At 37.5% G+C, this 18,277-nt stretch overlaps 1 protein-coding gene across 4 annotated transcripts in view; it reads right to left on the reverse strand.

Moving 5' to 3' along the window:
* Positions 1–411: 411 nt before the first annotated feature.
* DST (dystonin) overlaps positions 412–18,277 on the reverse strand; it is a 490,237-nt gene continuing 472,371 nt past the window's right edge. For 3 of the 4 annotated variants that reach the window (XM_042939088.1, XM_042939087.1, XM_042939089.1), the window contains 11 exons: positions 17,856–17,985; positions 15,837–16,000; positions 14,231–14,393; positions 12,759–12,913; positions 12,515–12,589; positions 11,607–11,624; positions 8,798–8,915; positions 6,267–6,466; positions 5,732–5,842; positions 2,504–2,627; positions 412–1,686 (listed from right to left, as the gene is read on the reverse strand). In XM_042939088.1, coding sequence (XP_042795022.1) covers positions 1,424–1,686; positions 2,504–2,627; positions 5,732–5,842; positions 6,267–6,466; positions 8,798–8,915; positions 11,607–11,624; positions 12,515–12,589; positions 12,759–12,913; positions 14,231–14,393; positions 15,837–16,000; positions 17,856–17,985 — 1,521 coding nt within the window. In that variant the 3' untranslated portion in view covers positions 412–1,423. The remainder of the gene's footprint in view (positions 1,687–2,503; positions 2,628–5,731; positions 5,843–6,266; positions 6,467–8,797; positions 8,916–11,606; positions 11,625–12,514; positions 12,590–12,758; positions 12,914–14,230; positions 14,394–15,836; positions 16,001–17,855; positions 17,986–18,277) is intronic. The other variant, XM_042939090.1, reaches the window with a different exon arrangement.

Consider the following 18,277-nt stretch of genomic DNA (forward strand, 5'->3'; position numbering starts at 1 on the left):
AATTTGATCACTCGATTTTTAAATGTACACAGGCCAGAAAAATATCACTATATTGCCTTAATAATAAAATCAGCACCCTGTCACACATCCCCTGGTTTTAATTCACGTTTTTTAGTGATTTGAGTGATTTGCTTGTTGATGAACTGTTTTCCCCTTGAATATAAGATAGCAAGGAACCTGCAGCCTCAGGGGAACACAGGAGCTTGCACATGGTTGGTACTAAAAATATTTGTAGAATACTGAATATACGTTAATGTCATTCTTAGTACATACCTTATTGTGTCCCTGTGTTTTGATGCCCCCCAAACTTACCCTGTCACACTATTAGTACAAATACATCAGACGTACAACCTTTATTCAAAACAAACAAACGATAGAAAGAGTTCTTTAAATAATCAGGTATTCCACATGTTCAAGTGAATAGGTTTTATTAAATGCATACTAATATCTTTCTATAGTATGTGAGTATACATAATAAATTAAAATGTATATATTTATTAAATATAGATATAATACCAGAACATGATTATTTCAGATGAGAAATCAAAATAAACCCATTTTTAAGTATCTTTTGGTCACTCCAAATTGATATTGCTCATAAAAAAATACACGGATTTTCCCTGGGGAAAAAAATTAATTCCATAGCAATGTAGTTAAGGGACATGTTTTATTTCATAGCTTTCTGCAAGCAAAATTGCTTTGATACAAAATGAGTTCAATGATACAGGTGCTACTGTCCACTCAAGCAAAAGAAAACCTCACATTTATATGAATGCACTTTATAATTATATTCTTACAGTATAATAGGTCTAATATCCGGGATGCCTCTGGCCTCATGTGAAGCGATGGCACAGAAATGCTGTAAGGTTCTCGAATGTCATAGCACTGGCAAGTGCCTAAAGTAACTTCCTGTGAGTTCTCTGTCAGACGCTGCTTAAAGAACTGTACGTGGTTGTGTTCGTCTGTCTGCCCTCCCCCGTTTAGTTTACATTTTAATGATCTCAAAATGTATCCCCGGTGTGTGTCTTTTGGCTTCTCAGAGTGTCTACAAAAGCAAGAAAATGTCATGAGGTATCCTTAACATTAGCTGTGGCTGTCGTGCTGTGGCTGTCGGAGAGGATGAGGACTTACCTGTAGGTACAGTCACCGATTCTAGTGTGTGCTCCACACCTTACGGTGCGGAAATGTTAGTGCATGTTAGACTCTTTCCTCCCCCTCACATATGACGTGACTTTAACCCCCAGAATATCTGACAAGAAATTATACAGATAAAATAAGAAGACAAATACACAAATAAGGCCGTCTGCAGAATTTTAAACTCAACTCCTTGCAATTATTTCACAATAATTTCTACAACATATTTTACATCTTTCAAACTTAAATAATAAACGCTCAAGGAAGGGCCGCGGTGGAACCAATTGCACTATCTCTTTGAGGACTTGTCCAATTTGCTGGCAGGTGATTTCCTCTGGGGAGTGGGGATTTTGGAAGGCTTGGCTGTGGATGGCCGAGAACCTGCTCGGGGCGTAGGCCTGTGTGTCTGGGGGACAGTCTCCACGTCTGAGCACACAGACTGGATTTCCGAAATGTCAAAGTCTGACGCATCACTGCCTCGGCGGCTGCTGGCCCTGCTGCCAGCTTTGCTTCCGGCTCGGCTTCCTGGTCGGCTGGGAGTCTTCTTGGGATCTGAGGAGAGAGGACGGAGTTGAACCACCCTCATTCCCGGGTCCATCGACAACACATTCTTGAAACCCAATGCCACCTTTAATCTCAACACATTTTCTTGTCACCTAGCAGGCACTCAGCAGACACTTGTGGATTTGTGGCCTTTCTACATTCCACTAGGGTCGGTAGCCTCATTCTAAGTCAATGTAATATACAAAAAGGTAGGCTTACAGACAAAAGGTAGGTTTGGGCTTAGACAGGATTCCATTTCCTACAAACAGATATAAGGAATATACCTAGAATTTAATATTATGCTTTCCAAAGTTTAACATGTGTACCTAGGGATGTGTGCAGGGCAGACATGGGGCAAATGCTTTACCTAAGGATAAGTAATTTGAAGCACAGAGGAATTTAAAAGAGAAGTCTTGAAATTTTAAAGAAACTTCATGCTTGCTGAGCCCACAACCCCAGGGACCAGGTTCACTATTCTGTGAAGAAGCAGGACTAGCACGGGTGTAAGGCCCAGTCCAGTTGGGTTTTTCCAACCACCCAAAATGGAGCCCAGGCAACTTGTAAGCAGACAGAAGAGCCAAGAGCTTCCAGCGTAAAGGGGTAGGATACTGCTCTAGTTTTTTTTATGCTCATCTTCCTTTGGTACTTTCCAAAAGGGATTTTCTTGTCATTTATCCCCTACCGTTGTTGGAGGACAAGGCTATGTGTCATTTTGAAAGAATACAGCACTGTCAATTTGTGATTTCATCCGCCATGAAGAACAGGGACTTTCACCTTCAGATCATACCGCAAAAAGCTATCACAGAAAGAGCCACATCACACTTACCAGCAAACTGTGTTCGGACTCTGGCGGCTGCGGTGGTTATCAAGCCACTGTCGTCCCCAGAGTGGAAGCCTTTCCCTGATAAATATCCTGGAAGTCGAAGCTTGCTTCCTTGTATTGGTGTTCCCTGTATTTAATCAGTGAAAGGACATTTCAAGAAATCGTTCCTGTTCCACGATATTCCACTGACACCACATTATAGATTGGTGGAAGCCCCTGCACTGGGCCTCCTCAGGAGGGGGAGTGGGAGAGGCTTTTCGATTAGACGTGGCATGGGGTTCTCTCCACTTGCTTCTTCCCACTCATTCCGTATTCCCTCCCTGAGTTAAAAAGGAATTCATATGGAAGAGAAAACACAGAAATAGAGCTCCCCAAAGGATAGCAAGGGAAAAAAAAGGCAAATTAAACCGTGAGCACATTAGTATCTTTCAGGTTGTCAGTGAACATTATGGAGTTAGAAGAGTCTTGCAAGAAAGGTTGGGAGTGCATGGTACAGAGAGAGAATGGGACTCTGAAAAAGCTGTGCTTGGATATTCTGGTGCCTCCAATGCTTTTAGAGAACCAGCCAGAAATAAACTGACAGAACAATAAGTAAATGATGCGTCAACAGTCTTCATTTAAACAAACTTAACTGCAAAAAAGAGGCAGTGACATTTTACAACTTGGTACCACATCACTTCATCTACTTTCATTTCCTTCTATGGTCTTTACGCAGGAGACACGTGGGCAACACTTAGGGAAAATTCTTTTAAAATTCTTATAGGAGTTCACAGAGAATGCCCAAAACAATCACAACCATGAGATTTTATTATAAGCCTAAAATCACTGCATTTTTTCCAGACCACTACAACATTCTGAAAATTTCCCCAAAGTCAAAAAAATAAGCAAATCTCCCATGAAGTAGAAGAGATTGTCATTTGCCTCAATGAACTCACAGGGAGCTGTTCAGAGGAAATGAACCTGTACAAATTATGTGGGCATTTTTTATTTTTATTTATTTTTATGTTTATTTTAATATGAAATTTATTGCCAAATTGGTTTCCATACAACACCCAGTGCTCATCCCAACAGGTGTATATGGGCATTTTTTAAATAAATTTTTTTTTCTAAAAACAGAGTGAGCAAACATGAGTGGGCAGGAGGGGCAAAGGGAGAGAGAATATTAAGCAGGCTCCATGCTTAGTGCAGAGTCCAATGCTGGGCTTGATCCCACGACCCTGGAATCATGACCTGAGCTGAAATCAAGAGTCGGACGCTCAACCAACTGAGCCACCCAGGCACCCCATGTGTCCATTTTTTTTTAAAAATTAGTTTTTCTCATATTAGTTGTAAATGTGTAATGAAGTGTATGTAAGACATTTTGATATATTAGAGTTGCGATTTAATATGAATGTAATATTCAAAATTCATTTACATATGTATTCTATACATACATTTAAGGACAGAATTAATATGTGATTTGTATACGTATATAACTTAACTCTTTGGGGTGCCTGTGTGGCTCAGTAGGTTGAGCATCAGACTCCTGATTTTGGCTCAGGTCATGATCTCACAGATTGTGAACTGAGCCCTGTGATGGGCTCCATGTTGACAGTGCAGAGCCTGCTTGGGATTCTCTATCTGCCCCTCCCCTACTCGCTCTCTCTCAAAATAAACATTAAAAAAAACCTTAACTTTTCAAAATACTTTCATCCACGTAAGGATAATTAATCCTTACATTCCCCTAATCACAACTTTTTTGGCAAATGTGGAAAATGAGGGCCTGAGGAGGGCAGTGATCTGCCCAAGATCTGACAACTTTCATCTAGTTAAATTCCTAAGTTTCAAAGAATCTTGACAACCCACAAAAGAGTGAGGACCCCCAAATTATGAAACATATCACCCAAGGTGGCAGAATTCATTGCCATGTAAAATCATTCTTCTCGGAAGGCCTTGACTGCTCTTATTTTAGGGTCACCAACCCTACCTAGGATTCTCACAGACCCCTCCATAGAGGTATATACCTTAGTTGTTTTCTCTCTTCGGTTGTTTTGTCTAATGAGGCTATTTGAAACGAAACATAGTTTTATAGTAGTTAAAATAACATAAACTCTAATCTGGGGGAATCTCTAGTTTTAAAAAAAATTGGAACATAGCAGCATAGCCCTAAATATTTAAAACATATATGTTGCTTGAGGCCTCTTGAACTGTTCTCAGTTTTTGTTACACTAGATTCACCATAAGTGACAGGGTGGAAATGAAGGGTCAGGGAATGAGGAAGAATTGAAGAATGGGTTGTTTCTGCCTCAATTCTACCATTACCAGTAATGACATTTTGAATCATGAGAGTAATGAAATTTTCTCTGCTTACCTCTTACTACTGATGTGAGGATTAAATAATAGATTAGAAAGTGTTTTGAAAAGCATACAGGACTTTTTACAGGTACTATACATCACTTTCATAAAAGGGTCCTGGACTTCATTTCAAGCAAAGTTATTTAGGGACATCACCCCAATTATTGTACCTCTAATCAAGTATGTGATCATTTGATACCTATGTGTGTGTCATTTTACAGAGAAGTTTCTTTCAAATATATTTGGTTGATTTTCACTTGAATGAAATGATCTGATATATGAGCTAATTGGGCACATTTTACATGACCTAAATATCTTATCTCCATAAATCCTGCCATATAAAAAGCTGAAGCACACTTAAATAATAATCCTTAAAGTCTAATAAAGACACATACCTATTGAAAATGCCAGGTAACTTTTTTCATACCTAAGCCACACACCCCCCCACTGATAACTAAAAGGTTTATGTCTTACCCACCCAGTGTTCTTGTGCAGAAATAAATGTAGCATACATTTGGAAGGACCTTGCTCACAGTGTACACTTAATAAATATTCTTTTAAGGAAATACTTGTAAATGACATTGCCTCTCACTCTCACCTGAAGGGGTATTGTTGCATTTCTTGCCCAAATAATGTCTAGAAGCACAAGCCTACCATGAGCTCTAAAAGAAACTTGACATAAGTCTAATATAATCTCCTGTATTTCACTCTCCCAAGAGAGAAAAGACACTCTCATGTCTTCTCAGAAATGCGGAGTTGTTTATTATTTTATAGAAGTCTGTAAAAAGACGTGGTATTATCAAAATTGCATGTGTTAAGGGAGAGGTAAAGCAATGTTAGTGGGTGACAGTTTCAGTTAAAGAAGACTGTTAGACTAGAATCTGGGCCTTACGATACCTCTGCAGACGGCACGGAAAAGTCTGAGCACTCTGCTGGTTTACAAGGAGTTGACATTTTGCTGTTTGTCAACCATGGTTTACCATAATTGCGTGTTAAAGGATGGAGAATCTGTATGGAACAATGGCAAATCAAATGTAAAGGACAGCAGATAAAAAACAAACCACAGAAAGAGATATTCATAGCAAAGAGTAATGTTTCACAGTAAGAATGATAATGATTAAAAATAAGTGGAAAGACTGGATGGCAAATTATATACAGCAAAAAAATAAAATAAAAAAATAAAGCTTTATTTAAAAAGAAAAACCAATCTGAAAGGTAACCAAAGCCCCTAAATAGACAGTCTCCATATGGGCCACAAGGCAAAAGCACATATGTAGATACATGTTTTTAAATCCTTCATGCGTCATATTGTGAGAAGGGATACAAATGGAGAAGGCAGGTCCTTCAAATGCTGGGGTCCCAAAACATTCAAAAGCATACTGGAAACAGTGACTGCATGGGAGAAAGACAACCTTTCCCAGCTGAGTCTTACCTTGGGTGTGCTGGTGGCAGGGACCTGTGGAGAGGCCGCCTGGCCAGCCTGACTGGACACAGACGTTGAGCGGTTGGGTGAAGCTCCTCGTGACGAAGGCCGCGATCTTCGGCCCCGGGGCCGGAAGGCTGCCATACCCTGACTGGCACCATCTGCTAAAATGAACTTCTCCCGAAGTTCCATGTTTGTCCTTCCTTTGGCTGGATTACGTGGCACACAACGAGGCACACAAGCAAAAGAGGAAGGGGGAAAAAAAAAGAGATGCTCAATCAATTTACGGGAAGAACAACCAGCTGGCACCACAGATTAAGTTGAGGATTTCAAGAACATCTTTTTGCCATGCCAACTCCATCTCAGCATAACAAAAAGTTAAATGCATTCCTTTACAATGCATTCCTTTTGGATACAAGTAAGTTTGGGAAAGAAAAAAAAAAATAGTGTGTTTATTCTAACACTAGACACCAGCAAGAATAACCACTATTAAAGAAAGAGTCAGCATGAAAATGGAAAGCTCATGCTAAAATATTGTTAATCCACCAGCTACTGATGCCCACATGGTTTCATCGCCCTTTCTGCACACTGAGAAGACAAGCCAGTAAGGCGGGGACTGTGTCTTTTGCATGTACTACTGAGGTAAGGAGAATGCCAGTTTTTTAACACTGGAATTAATTAAACAATAGAATTACACAGAATGAGAGATGGCTTGTTAATCATGATGACAACATATAAACTCTCAGGTTCTTCACTTAAATGAGGCAACTAGTATTTTTATTTTATGCCTCCAAAAAGTCTGTTTAACCAACATGCAAATAACAAACACCAGACCCAAGGATAGGAGATAATCAGTGATGCAACACTCATACAAACACATATGCACACGGAGAACACTCCACAAGAACCCAATGAGCAACGTGTTAGCATGTGTTTGATCACTTACAGAACACCTACATGTGCAACACACCGGAAGTGTGTCAACGGTTCAGAATTTAAATTTGGAAGCACCAGCTCAGTTGGATATGAGTTAAGCCATACGCGATGGATGAAGCGTGTTATCTTAAAACAAATGATTAAAGCGAGAATGTAAAAGTAGGAAAGAGAAAAGGTAAGAGGGGAGAGGCAAAGAGAGGGGTTGCCAACCTATAGTAGGCTGAGTAGTAGTAATTGAAGAGTTTGATTCCGAACGTAACATTTTACTCCCATGATGATGAACTAGAAAAAATGACACAGGATACCAATCACATTAAAGAATACTGTTAGCAAGAGAAGAAACAAAGTACAGTAGTTGAATATGCAAAGGGTGCTCAGATCCGGCTTTTAGCACACATTTTAGAAGAAAAGTTGCATCAGGAAAAGAAGCACTCTGAGATTTGACTCCATAAGAAAAACCTATTTGGAAGACTTGGCCGCAGCCACGACAGCCTCTCTAAGCAACTCAGCAGGATGCTACACATTCTCATTTCTTTGTTTCATAAATGAAGGTACATTACTTTAGGCTGCATTTACTAAGAAAGGGAGTTTTTGTTATTTTGCCCCTTTTTGGGGTGTATCTGTGACTTGCAGAGAGCAGAGCTACCTGTAGGGTTGTATGCTGATCGAAGGTGCCCTTGGCAGAGCAGGGCTCACTCTGATACACCTGTGCATCCAGGTGCCAGCACTAAATTAACAAACAGGCCCCACCGGAAGAACCCCGGCCTCCCACAGGGTAGCCTATCAGTATCAGCACAAACATTTGTGGTTGTTTGTTTAAGAGGAGTAAAATGAGCTCACAGGTTAAAGAATATCACAGAATTTTATTGTTTCCTTTTTTCAAAGAAAAATGGACCTACTAAGTAAAGGGGACCTAACTAGAGACTGCAATCAAATGACCATTTGTAAGGTAAATCAGTTAAGAATTCCAAAATCGACTATGGGATCTGAAAGATAAGGAAAATTAAAAGATAATCAAGGACTCTGTGGCTGGTAGATATGGAGTGAGCTATATAGTAGCATATGTTTATATTTTTAATGTGCTAACCTACAGCTTCCAAGTAAGCGTCAAGTTAGCAGTTGATAATTAATTTTTAAATGTTTAGGTATTACTTTCCTTACCTTCCCCCAATTTAAAGGAAAAAAAACCTTTCACTTTTAAACTTTTACCATCCAGCATGTTCAGTCTTCTTCACCTCAGTTTCCTTTCATTTTACTTTGCTATTTAATGACAGATGAACTCTTTTCCCTAGTTGATGTAATTACTGATTTTGAAAATTGCATATGGGAGCATTTCATTAAAAAAATGAATACATCTACTCTAGTATTTCCTGTCTATCACTCTCATAATTATCCAGAAGAAGTAAGAAAAAAAAATGAGAAGAACATGGTTTACATGATTGCCGAAAGTTCTTTGGGAACTTTAGGCTGACAGAGACCAATGTGAAATGTTCATTACCGTAATAAATAACCAAAATTAGACCCAGCATGTTTTTGATGCTAGTAAGTAATACAAAATTGGTATACTTTCATGGTATTATTATCATAACATAGCATCTCCTTACCCCTGCAAGGATCATTTTTCACCAAGAACTCATCAAGCGCCATCCATCCACCTCCAACACGAACCATTACGGTACTTCGTAGGATTCGAACGAGCCTCAGTTGCTGGGAGTCCCCAAACTGTGAAGATGAAAGATAGAACCTCTAATTGTCAACAGTAAGGCTAAACACCTAAGGATGATATGCAATCTGCAGTAGCTTAAGCAACCAACTTAAATTTCTTGCTTAGTTCACAGCGATTAGTAAAATCTCATAAAAAGGGGTTTGAAATGATCTGCGTTAGACTGCTGCATGCTGATTTAGCCCAAAGGAAACAGTTTGAAAAAAGCTACCAAGGTTATCAAGTGTAATATTGAAGCTTTGTTCCAGAAATGAATTTTCTTTATGATAGAAACATTAGTAAGGCAGTAATTGAAAGATGTTTCTAGAAATTAAACACAGACATCAAAATAAGCACTGGCCCACCTGCCAGGGCTTATACAAAATAAGATTCTAAAGAAAGTTTAGTAAACTCTGATTCTTCTTCATTAAAACTTTATCTTATACTAAAACTATTTTCCACTGAAATCTGCAGGAATAATCTCCATAAGCTCATTCGGTTTTCCCTAAGAGCAGTTTTGACTTTAGAAAGATAAAGCAGTAAATGAACATGACCAGCAAAAATTTCACAGTCAACTAAAATTTCTGGATCACTAATGATCTGGTAAACCAATCTGTCAAAGGCTGGATTAGTGTGCCATTTTGGATTCCTGTAATATTAGAACAGCCAGTGACACATTATTAGTGATACAGCTTTCGAATCTAAAAGGCTTTGTCTTAAAGCTGTTTGTACCATAATTACTGACACTAATACGCAATTGTGTTCTTACCCTTTCAATGGATTTCCAATCACTTGGATATGCTACAAATTCTGCAAGTCTGGAATAACCGTCTAGAGTACAGATAGTTTTTGATCCTAAGATTTGTTTTGAAAGCCCATGAGAAATAATTTTATACTTTGAAATCATTTCTAATAGGCTCATGTTCAGCTTGTAAAAATCACCATACTGATTTTCATGGTTGCCAACTCAACAGATACCATAGCAAAATGAACAGTCAAGTAAACATAGTTTCTTTTTAAAGGCAGGTAAGATGCAATTGTGACTTTGACTATTTGTCTGGACTCATGATGGGTAAACAGAAAACTTCACTTTAAGTAGAAACAATCTGCTGCTTTTCAATATGCTTTAACATTGAGTTTCAGGAATAGAACCTAAAACAAAGCCAACCCATGACCCTGAAACTCAAAAGGACCTGGAAAGCATGTAAAATGCACCAGCAGGAACTCATGCGTTTTACATCAACCCTTTTTATATTGCTATTTCTAAAGTAGTCCATTTTCAAGCCTTGAGATTTAAACTCTCTTATAATTGAACCGGTTCCTGAAATGTAAATTAAAATTTTGAAATTAAAATATGTATTTATTTTGTTAGAAAAAAATTTGGTGCTGCTAATAAGCAAAGGAAAAGGAAGGGATTTAAAGAAAATTACCCTTAAGAAACCAGATAATTATGTTCAAAACAAAAGGAGAATTACTATTTTATAGAGATATTTCAAGTCTAATAAATATAAATTTTTATTTTGAGAATGTATTTTCTAGACAATAACATTGCCTTCAGAATTTCTCTAATTTTCCTAACAGCCAAATCGTGATGTAAGAAAAAAATAGATTAATGTTGCTCTTTGTGTTTTCAGTAAATAAAACCATTTAAAGTGAGCATTTTTCTCATCCTTTCCACAAATAAAAAATACTACCCCAATTGTTAACTCAGAAAATAATAATAAGTGAATTGGACAGTAACTTTTTATATATTATACTTAATGCCAAGTTTTAAAGACATCAATTTGAAGGAACTGAAAATTTCTGTTTGAAAAAATTATGTGCTTGCAATAAATGGGAGTAAGAGGGAATTTGAAACTTAAGCTACAATATGGCTTAACAACTAAGAGGCAGAGGAATATCTAACATGATATGGTCAGGTATTACAAATAGTACGCTTCTTTCCAAAAGCATACAGGGAAGAACTCTTCTCCTTTGTTTAAATCAAAACACAATTTCTCTTATCTTTAGTTCTAAAACTTGTGATCATGACACAGTGCCACTGGACAGTTTATACTGACTTCAATGTGAAGTCAAAATGGGATAAAGCGTGGTTTAGGATTTCATATGGGAGATACATGTCCTCAAAATGAATGATACCAGTTAAAACCTCCAGAGTTAAAATTTCTACTTGGAAAATGCAAAGGCCTAAAATTGATGATTTAGGACAAATAGGACAATAGCTGCTTTGGAGAGAACACATTACTTGTGGCTGAGTGCCAGGGAGACTTCTCACTTCTCTGTCTTCCCACGTCATTGCCTGACGCTGGTCCTTCTCTAGCTACTGTAGACCATGTGACCTCAATGGTTAAATACAGTGTAGAGATGTGTGCAGAATCAAATTTGTGTTCCAATGAGTATTTGCATAAAATACATATAACATATTATTATAAACTGGAATTAAAAATTGCATTTGCAACACTGTGACCAGTCAAGCTACAATTTATTATCTGGTTTGCTTAAAAGTAATCTCCTCATTTAAGACACACTGCAAAAAGGAATCCTGGATCAAGGATCCTTACAGCATTTACAGAAACACCACGCCAACCAACAATGTAGTAGCTAGGGCAACAGCATGGGAAAGATTGGCCATGGCAAGCTTTAATGGCTATGAATTAAAGTTTAAAAAAAAAATCATTGGGAACTTGAGAATACATTCCACTGGTTTATACCTGATTTCCCAGGAAGAACTGATAAAAAAAAATGAAAAATGGAAGAAAGACACAATTAGTTCAATAGGAAACTTTCTATATGACTCTAGAACACACACACACATACACACACACACACAATCTTTCACACTCGGGGCTCCTGGATACAGTACCTAGTTTAGAAATGTGCAGGTACCCATGTGTTCAGACTTCAAACCAAATAGGCAGAAAATTTCCTATACAAGTTTTTTTGAAAAGCTTTGGGTTTCAAATTTAGGTTAGGAATTCAAATATGTAGATGAATATTTTCCAATGTGGAAATATACAAATTAAAATTAAAAAAAAAATTGTAAGTAACAAACTGTATTAGGGAAACTCAGCACATTTCCTGTCTAGCTACTACATATAAGAGATATCCCAAAACAGAGAAAAAAAAGAGAGAGGAGTGACAAAGTCACATTAGTCTTCAAATAATTGTTCTGAAGAAGGTGGACTGAGCTTTTGAGACTTCGAATGAAAGGAAAAATAACTGTACAAGTGGAAAACATTGCCTCTTTTTTCACTTTTCTAAAAATGAGTCAACATTTTTAACTTTATGGTTCTGGCTTGGAATAGCTTTGTTACTAGAAATATGAAAACTTACCTGTAGTCATAATAAAATATATTATAAGTCACACGAACCAACTTGAGTATGTGAGATGTGTTTTCCTCCTTAAAAGTAACATACATGTCAAAGATATGTCCTAATTTACAAAATGCAGGCTATGTTTATAGAATGTAAAATGACAAAAGTTGGAATTTTACAGACCACTATATTGTGATGTGAGGTAAAAGTAATTAGCATTCCTGGAAAGCAATGCAGATCAAATTGCATACAAATTTCAATTTTTCTCCTTCAAGAGAACTAAACCGTTATTTTGCAGACTTACCCTGTATTTGTTATCTCCGATTTGTTCAACTTGAAACCGTTTTGCACATTTACACTTAGCTACTTGTCTTGTCACCTGCCAAAAAAAACAACGAAATGTCCACTTTAATGTTATTACACACTGCGGAATCCTTAAAACCTTGACAGGACAACTCAAAATGAAATAAATAAAACGGCTGCATGGGTTGTGCAGGACATCCTGGCAGCACAAGATGTTGTTGCAGGTGGCGGAAAGATAATGATACCTCATCCTCGATTTTGTCGGCGTCAGTGACAGGTTTATATGCGTCTTTATTCGGATGAAGGGCCGCTACAAACTCATAGTAGTCAATGTATCCATCACCGTCTCGGTCAAAGATGTCTGCAACTGCGCTCATCTCCAGGCGGCTGGTTGGAAACTCTAAAATTTTCAGATAATAGTAAGTAGCATTACTGAGGTATAACTGACAAATAAAATTGTAAGAAAATGAAAAGTGTATATTGTGATGATTTGATACACGTACACACTGTGAAAGGATTCCTCCCATCAAGTTAGTTAACACATCCATCACCTCACATATTTATCTTTTTGTTTTGTTTTGTTTTCTGAAAACTTAAGTTCTACTCACTTAGAAAATTTCAATCACACAATACAATATTATCAACTATAGTCACCACATTATACTTTAGAACCTCAGACCTTACTCACCATATGGTGAAAGATTGTACTCTTGTACCAGACTCTCCCTATTTCCCCTCACCCCCACCCCCAGACCCTGGCAACCACTTTTCCACTCTGAGTTTAACTCTGTATTTAGATTCCACGTATGAATGATAATTAGGATACTCTCAGAATAAGCCATACTACATTCCCAATGAAAGTTTTTAAAAACCTAGCTATTTACAGTAACATTTGACAAAAAGATTTAAGCCTTAAAAAAAAAAAGGAAGAGGTATAACATGTTAATTCTGCCTCAAGACATTCTTGATTGTATTATTTTGATCTTAATGCTGCCAGTTAAATTATCAGGGTCATCAAATATATTAAAATCCTTTTAAGAAGCTGATTGACATTGAAACAAACGAAACCAGTGTATAAGACCTACATTTATCTTTAATGACTACACCAGGGTGAATCACTTGAAACTGTTATTTTTCTAGTTCAAAAACTGTTTCATATTAGTAAGTTTCATACGGTTCAACTACCACTTTACTTAAGGAATATATGGATTTTATACATATGAATATACACATTCATATGATTGTATTAAATTTCCTTTAAGAATTACTTCCAGTAACATCTTCCAGAGAAGGCATATCCATATGACTAAACTACCAATAAGGTGACAAATACTTTAAGAATTTTTAAAGAGTTCTAATTTCCTACTAATGACAATGATCAGAATGTCAATTAGAACAAAAAAAGGGAAGAGACTGACTTGCGTTTATTGATTTCCCATTATATGTCAGGCCAAACAATCTAAGAATCAAATATTATTAAGTTTATTATCCTAATGAGGACACAGCTGCAGTGGAACAAGGAATATACTAATTGTGGTTACACAATTACAAGTGTGCCTGAATCCAAACCCATGAATTTTACCAAGGGCACTTTTCACTGAGGGCTGTGACTTCACAGCCAAGTTTAAAGGCGATGCTTTATTGGTAACACAAGTTTAAACGGTGCTTATTTTCTTTAAAAATTACATCATTTACAGTCACCCCTGTTGGGACTTACTTGAGGAAAGAATTCCATCAATAAATTCTTGTCGGGTTATTTTCCCATCCTGATCTTTATCAATTCTCCTGAAGAAGTCCATCACTCGAGATTTCTTATGATTCATCCATCTCATGTATTTTTTGCGCCAGATATCAAAATCAAAGTTAGCAAATTCCCTCAGCTGGAAAGGACAAAATGTATTTTGGTTAATTCAGTGCTCAAATTATATCTTACACTTTATGAATAAAGTTATTTTTAATGATCTTCTAGATAAAGCACCTATCTTTCCCACTTCAAACAAAGGTATGATCTTGCACAGAGAACTCAGAAACATTTTTCCTGTAATTTCACTAGTGTCACTGGCTTTTCTTTACAAATAAAAGTTCGTCAAAAAGTCAAACTGAAAAAAAAATTTTTTTAAGTTTTTATTTATTTATTTTGAGAGAGAGAAAGAGACAGAGACAGAGAGAACACAAGCTGGGGAGGGGCAGAGAAAGGGGGAGAGAGAGAGAGAATCCCAAGCAGACTCTGTGCTGTCAGTGCAGAGCCCAATGTGGGGCTTGAACTCACGAATTGTGAGATCAAGACCTGGGCCAAGATCAAGAGCTGGATGCTCAACCAACTGAGCCCCCCAGGCACCCTCAAACTGAAAATTTCTGATCATGCCAATGTGATCATGCCCCAAAGTAATAACACCTCTAGAAAGTTCTCTGCCCACTGAGCACCAGGCCCAGCGTGGTAGCACTTACCTCTGTTCTCTCTCTGCTATTTGTCATTCTACCTCCTTTATGCTTCTAAAAATTTCCCAGTTTCAGAATCTGAAACTCTAAATCTCAGATCACAGAATATAAATAACGAAAATATCTGAACTATAAACGGTTACATTTTCCAGGTAATACCAAGCAAACATATGTCAAGCTGGATCTTTTCTTTTTAATTTTTTTAAAAATTTTATCTGAGAGAGAGAGAGAAAGAGAGAGTGTGCAAGCAGGGGAGGGGCAGAGGAAAGGGAGAGAGAGAATCCCAAGCAGGCTCCATGCCACCAGCACAGAGCCCAACATGGCGCTTGAACTCCTGAACCATGAGATTATGACCTGAGCCAAAATCAAGAGTCGAATGCTCAACTGACTGAGCCACCCAGGCGCCCCAAGCTGGATCTGATTCCTTTTCTTAAGGAGTCAGCTTCTGCTTATGTTTAAACATTATAGTTTGACCCTTGAACAACATGGGTTTGAATTGTGTGGATCCACTTACATGCAGGTTTTTTACAAAATAAAAAAAGACGTATTTTCTCTTCCTTGTGATTTTTTTCTTGTGATTTTCTCAATAACATTTCCCCTCTTCTAGCGTATTTGATTGTAAGAACACAGTATATAACAAATATACAAAATTTGTGTTAATTGATTGTTATCAGTAAGGATTCTGGTCAACTGTAGGCTATTAAGCAGTTAAGTTTTGGGGGAGTCAAACGTTATACATAGATTTTTGACTATGCGGTGTGTGGAAGGGTGTTGGTGCCTCTAACGTTCATGTTGTTCAAGGGTCAATTGTAATTTTTTATTGTACTGATTCCCTAAACCCATATCCCATATATCAGGGGTGCAGAATGTATGAGTTTTCTAACCTCTTCCAGTCTGTCCAAGGCATCATTAAGCTTCCTCCTTCTTTCCAGTGCGAGGAGCCAAACTTGCTGCCATTTGCTCACCAACAAGTTGACCCTGGGATTCTTGGTTTCGATTTGTGTCTGTGATCCAGAGGGATATAAGCTTGATGCTGGGAAGCGCTTTCCTGTTAAAATACAACTTTAGTTAGGAGGGCAGTTTCCAGGGTTCTGAAATATGTTAAGGCCGGGCCTTTATCGTTCCCAGCTAAGACTGAATCACCTTAATTATTTAGAAATATCCTATTTAGATGATGCATAATGTTCAAGTCCAAATCTGTTTTACTTACCAAGGATCTTATGTATAAATTAAAGAAACATATCTTGACAAGGGCATTTAAACACTGGAATGATCTCTTATAAAATTATGTTTAAAAGCATTTTCCAGCTTAAAATCCATGCCATTTCAATGACAATGAATTACCTTGTGATCTTCTCTCTTGTTAAGGGATGATAAAAGAGATCTCCCAGGACAGTGAGACTTATCTTAGAATAAGCTACACAAACTCAGCTGCCCTTCTTAGAAAAAAAGGCTGAAAGGAGGGCAGGTGAGGGCAGGAGACACTGGCCATTCATTAGAGTCAGAGCAAGATACTTTACAAATTCCAATCAAATATCTAAGTGTGTGTAAAATCCCAGCGTTCATCCAAATCCATTTCCGCTGAGACTGCATGTTTCCCGTGCATAGTCTCATACCCCAATTTCCTGCCTTACTAAAGTTTTCTCCCTCTTTTCTGGCTATTTTTCACAAGTTTTTATAATGTCACAGAACAATTGTCTCAATGCATTTTCCTCATCTACCTGATTAAATGTGGCCTAGAAAAACCACTGGCCTAAAGTCATACAGGAAGTGAATGTCCAAGCTGGGAAATGCCCAGAGTTCCTAACTCCTATTGGAGTTATCAATAGCTAATATTTATTGAGCATTTAACTACATGCCAAAAAGTATGCTAACCACCTCACACACATCAGCTCATTTAATTGTTACCAGAATCCAATGAAGTTATAATTATTCCCTTATACAGATGAGTAAATTGAGGCTCAGACAGAGTTTAAGTAACTTGTCTAAGGTTATATCTCCCTAGTTGGTAAGTAGTGAGAAGAGCCAAGGAGTCTGTCTCCAGAGTTCTTAATCGCCTTGTTACCTTGCCCCCTTGTGCAATACAGTAACTAAAAGATCTGAAACCATTTTTTTAATTAAAGCACTATTCAGAAATACATCAACTATACCACTATTCAGAGATAAATTTTGCTTATTTTAAATCTTCTCCAAACCAGCTATTATTGTTTTAAGTGTCACTTTTGACACTCTTTTGTGGAGTCAAGATAGTCTGAGAAGTAAATAGAACCTGAAGTCATATGAACATGGGCAAAATCTACTGGACTGCTGGTCACCAATGAATAGTTAGGTCATGAACTTTACCCAGGTCATGGCTATTTCTGTTATATTCCATCTTAGGGCTAGTTATATAATGAAAGCAAATGGAGATGATGATTTCTGTTCTTGTTGCAAAATTTTTCCAGTTTCTTCTAACTAATCTAAAAGATACCCTTCAAGCAAATAAATTTACACACAGGGACCTGGATATATCTTTTTCTTTATTTTTAAATAAGTTGCTACAATATTTGAGCCCATGTATTCTTTCAAGGAAACCTTTTATGATAGAGAGCTCACAGAATCACCAATTGTTCTAAAATTTCAAATGACAATTCAAAACTAACTTCCTTGCTTAACCATATTCATTTTAAAGAAATTAGGGGGCGCCTGTATGGCTCAGCAGGATGGGTGTCCAACTCTTGCTTTCAGCTCAGGTCATGATCCCAGGGTTGTGGGATCGAGCCTCATGTCAGGCTCTGTGTTGAGTGTGGATCCTGCTTAGGATACTTTCTCTCTCCCTCTGCCCCTCTCCCTTCTCACATTCTCTCTCTCTAAAAAGAAAAAATAATAAATAATAATAATTAAAGAAATTAGCCACTGCTTACTTCCTGCTCGTCCCTTATCCAGGACTGGAATATGGGACTGTAATGAGGCAGGATCAGCTGCCCTCCTCTTGTAGGTCTTGGTAACTTTATCCACATCAGGTTGTTTTCTGGTCATTTCCTCCATGAAGGTCTGAAATGTCAATGTCAATTAAATACAAGTATACCAGAGAAAACTATCTTTAGAAGTGAACTAAAAACAAAAGGATAAAAGGACCATGCTATTATTTCTGGAAAAAGGAATAAACATGTTGCATCTTTGGGGGAAAAAATGTAAGCCCACATAACAAAGCACTTACTCATATGTAAAGAATATAAAATGTGATACCTGTTAAGTAATTACAGCATTGTAACAGTAATTTGTTTTAGTTTGAAGACCACACATAATCTGCCTGGGTATCAGCCCAAGCTCTTTCTGAAGAATC

The sequence above is a fragment of the Panthera leo genome, chromosome B2 (assembly GCF_018350215.1).
Source record: "Panthera leo isolate Ple1 chromosome B2, P.leo_Ple1_pat1.1, whole genome shotgun sequence".
NCBI classification, from domain to species: Eukaryota; Metazoa; Chordata; class Mammalia; order Carnivora; family Felidae; genus Panthera; species Panthera leo.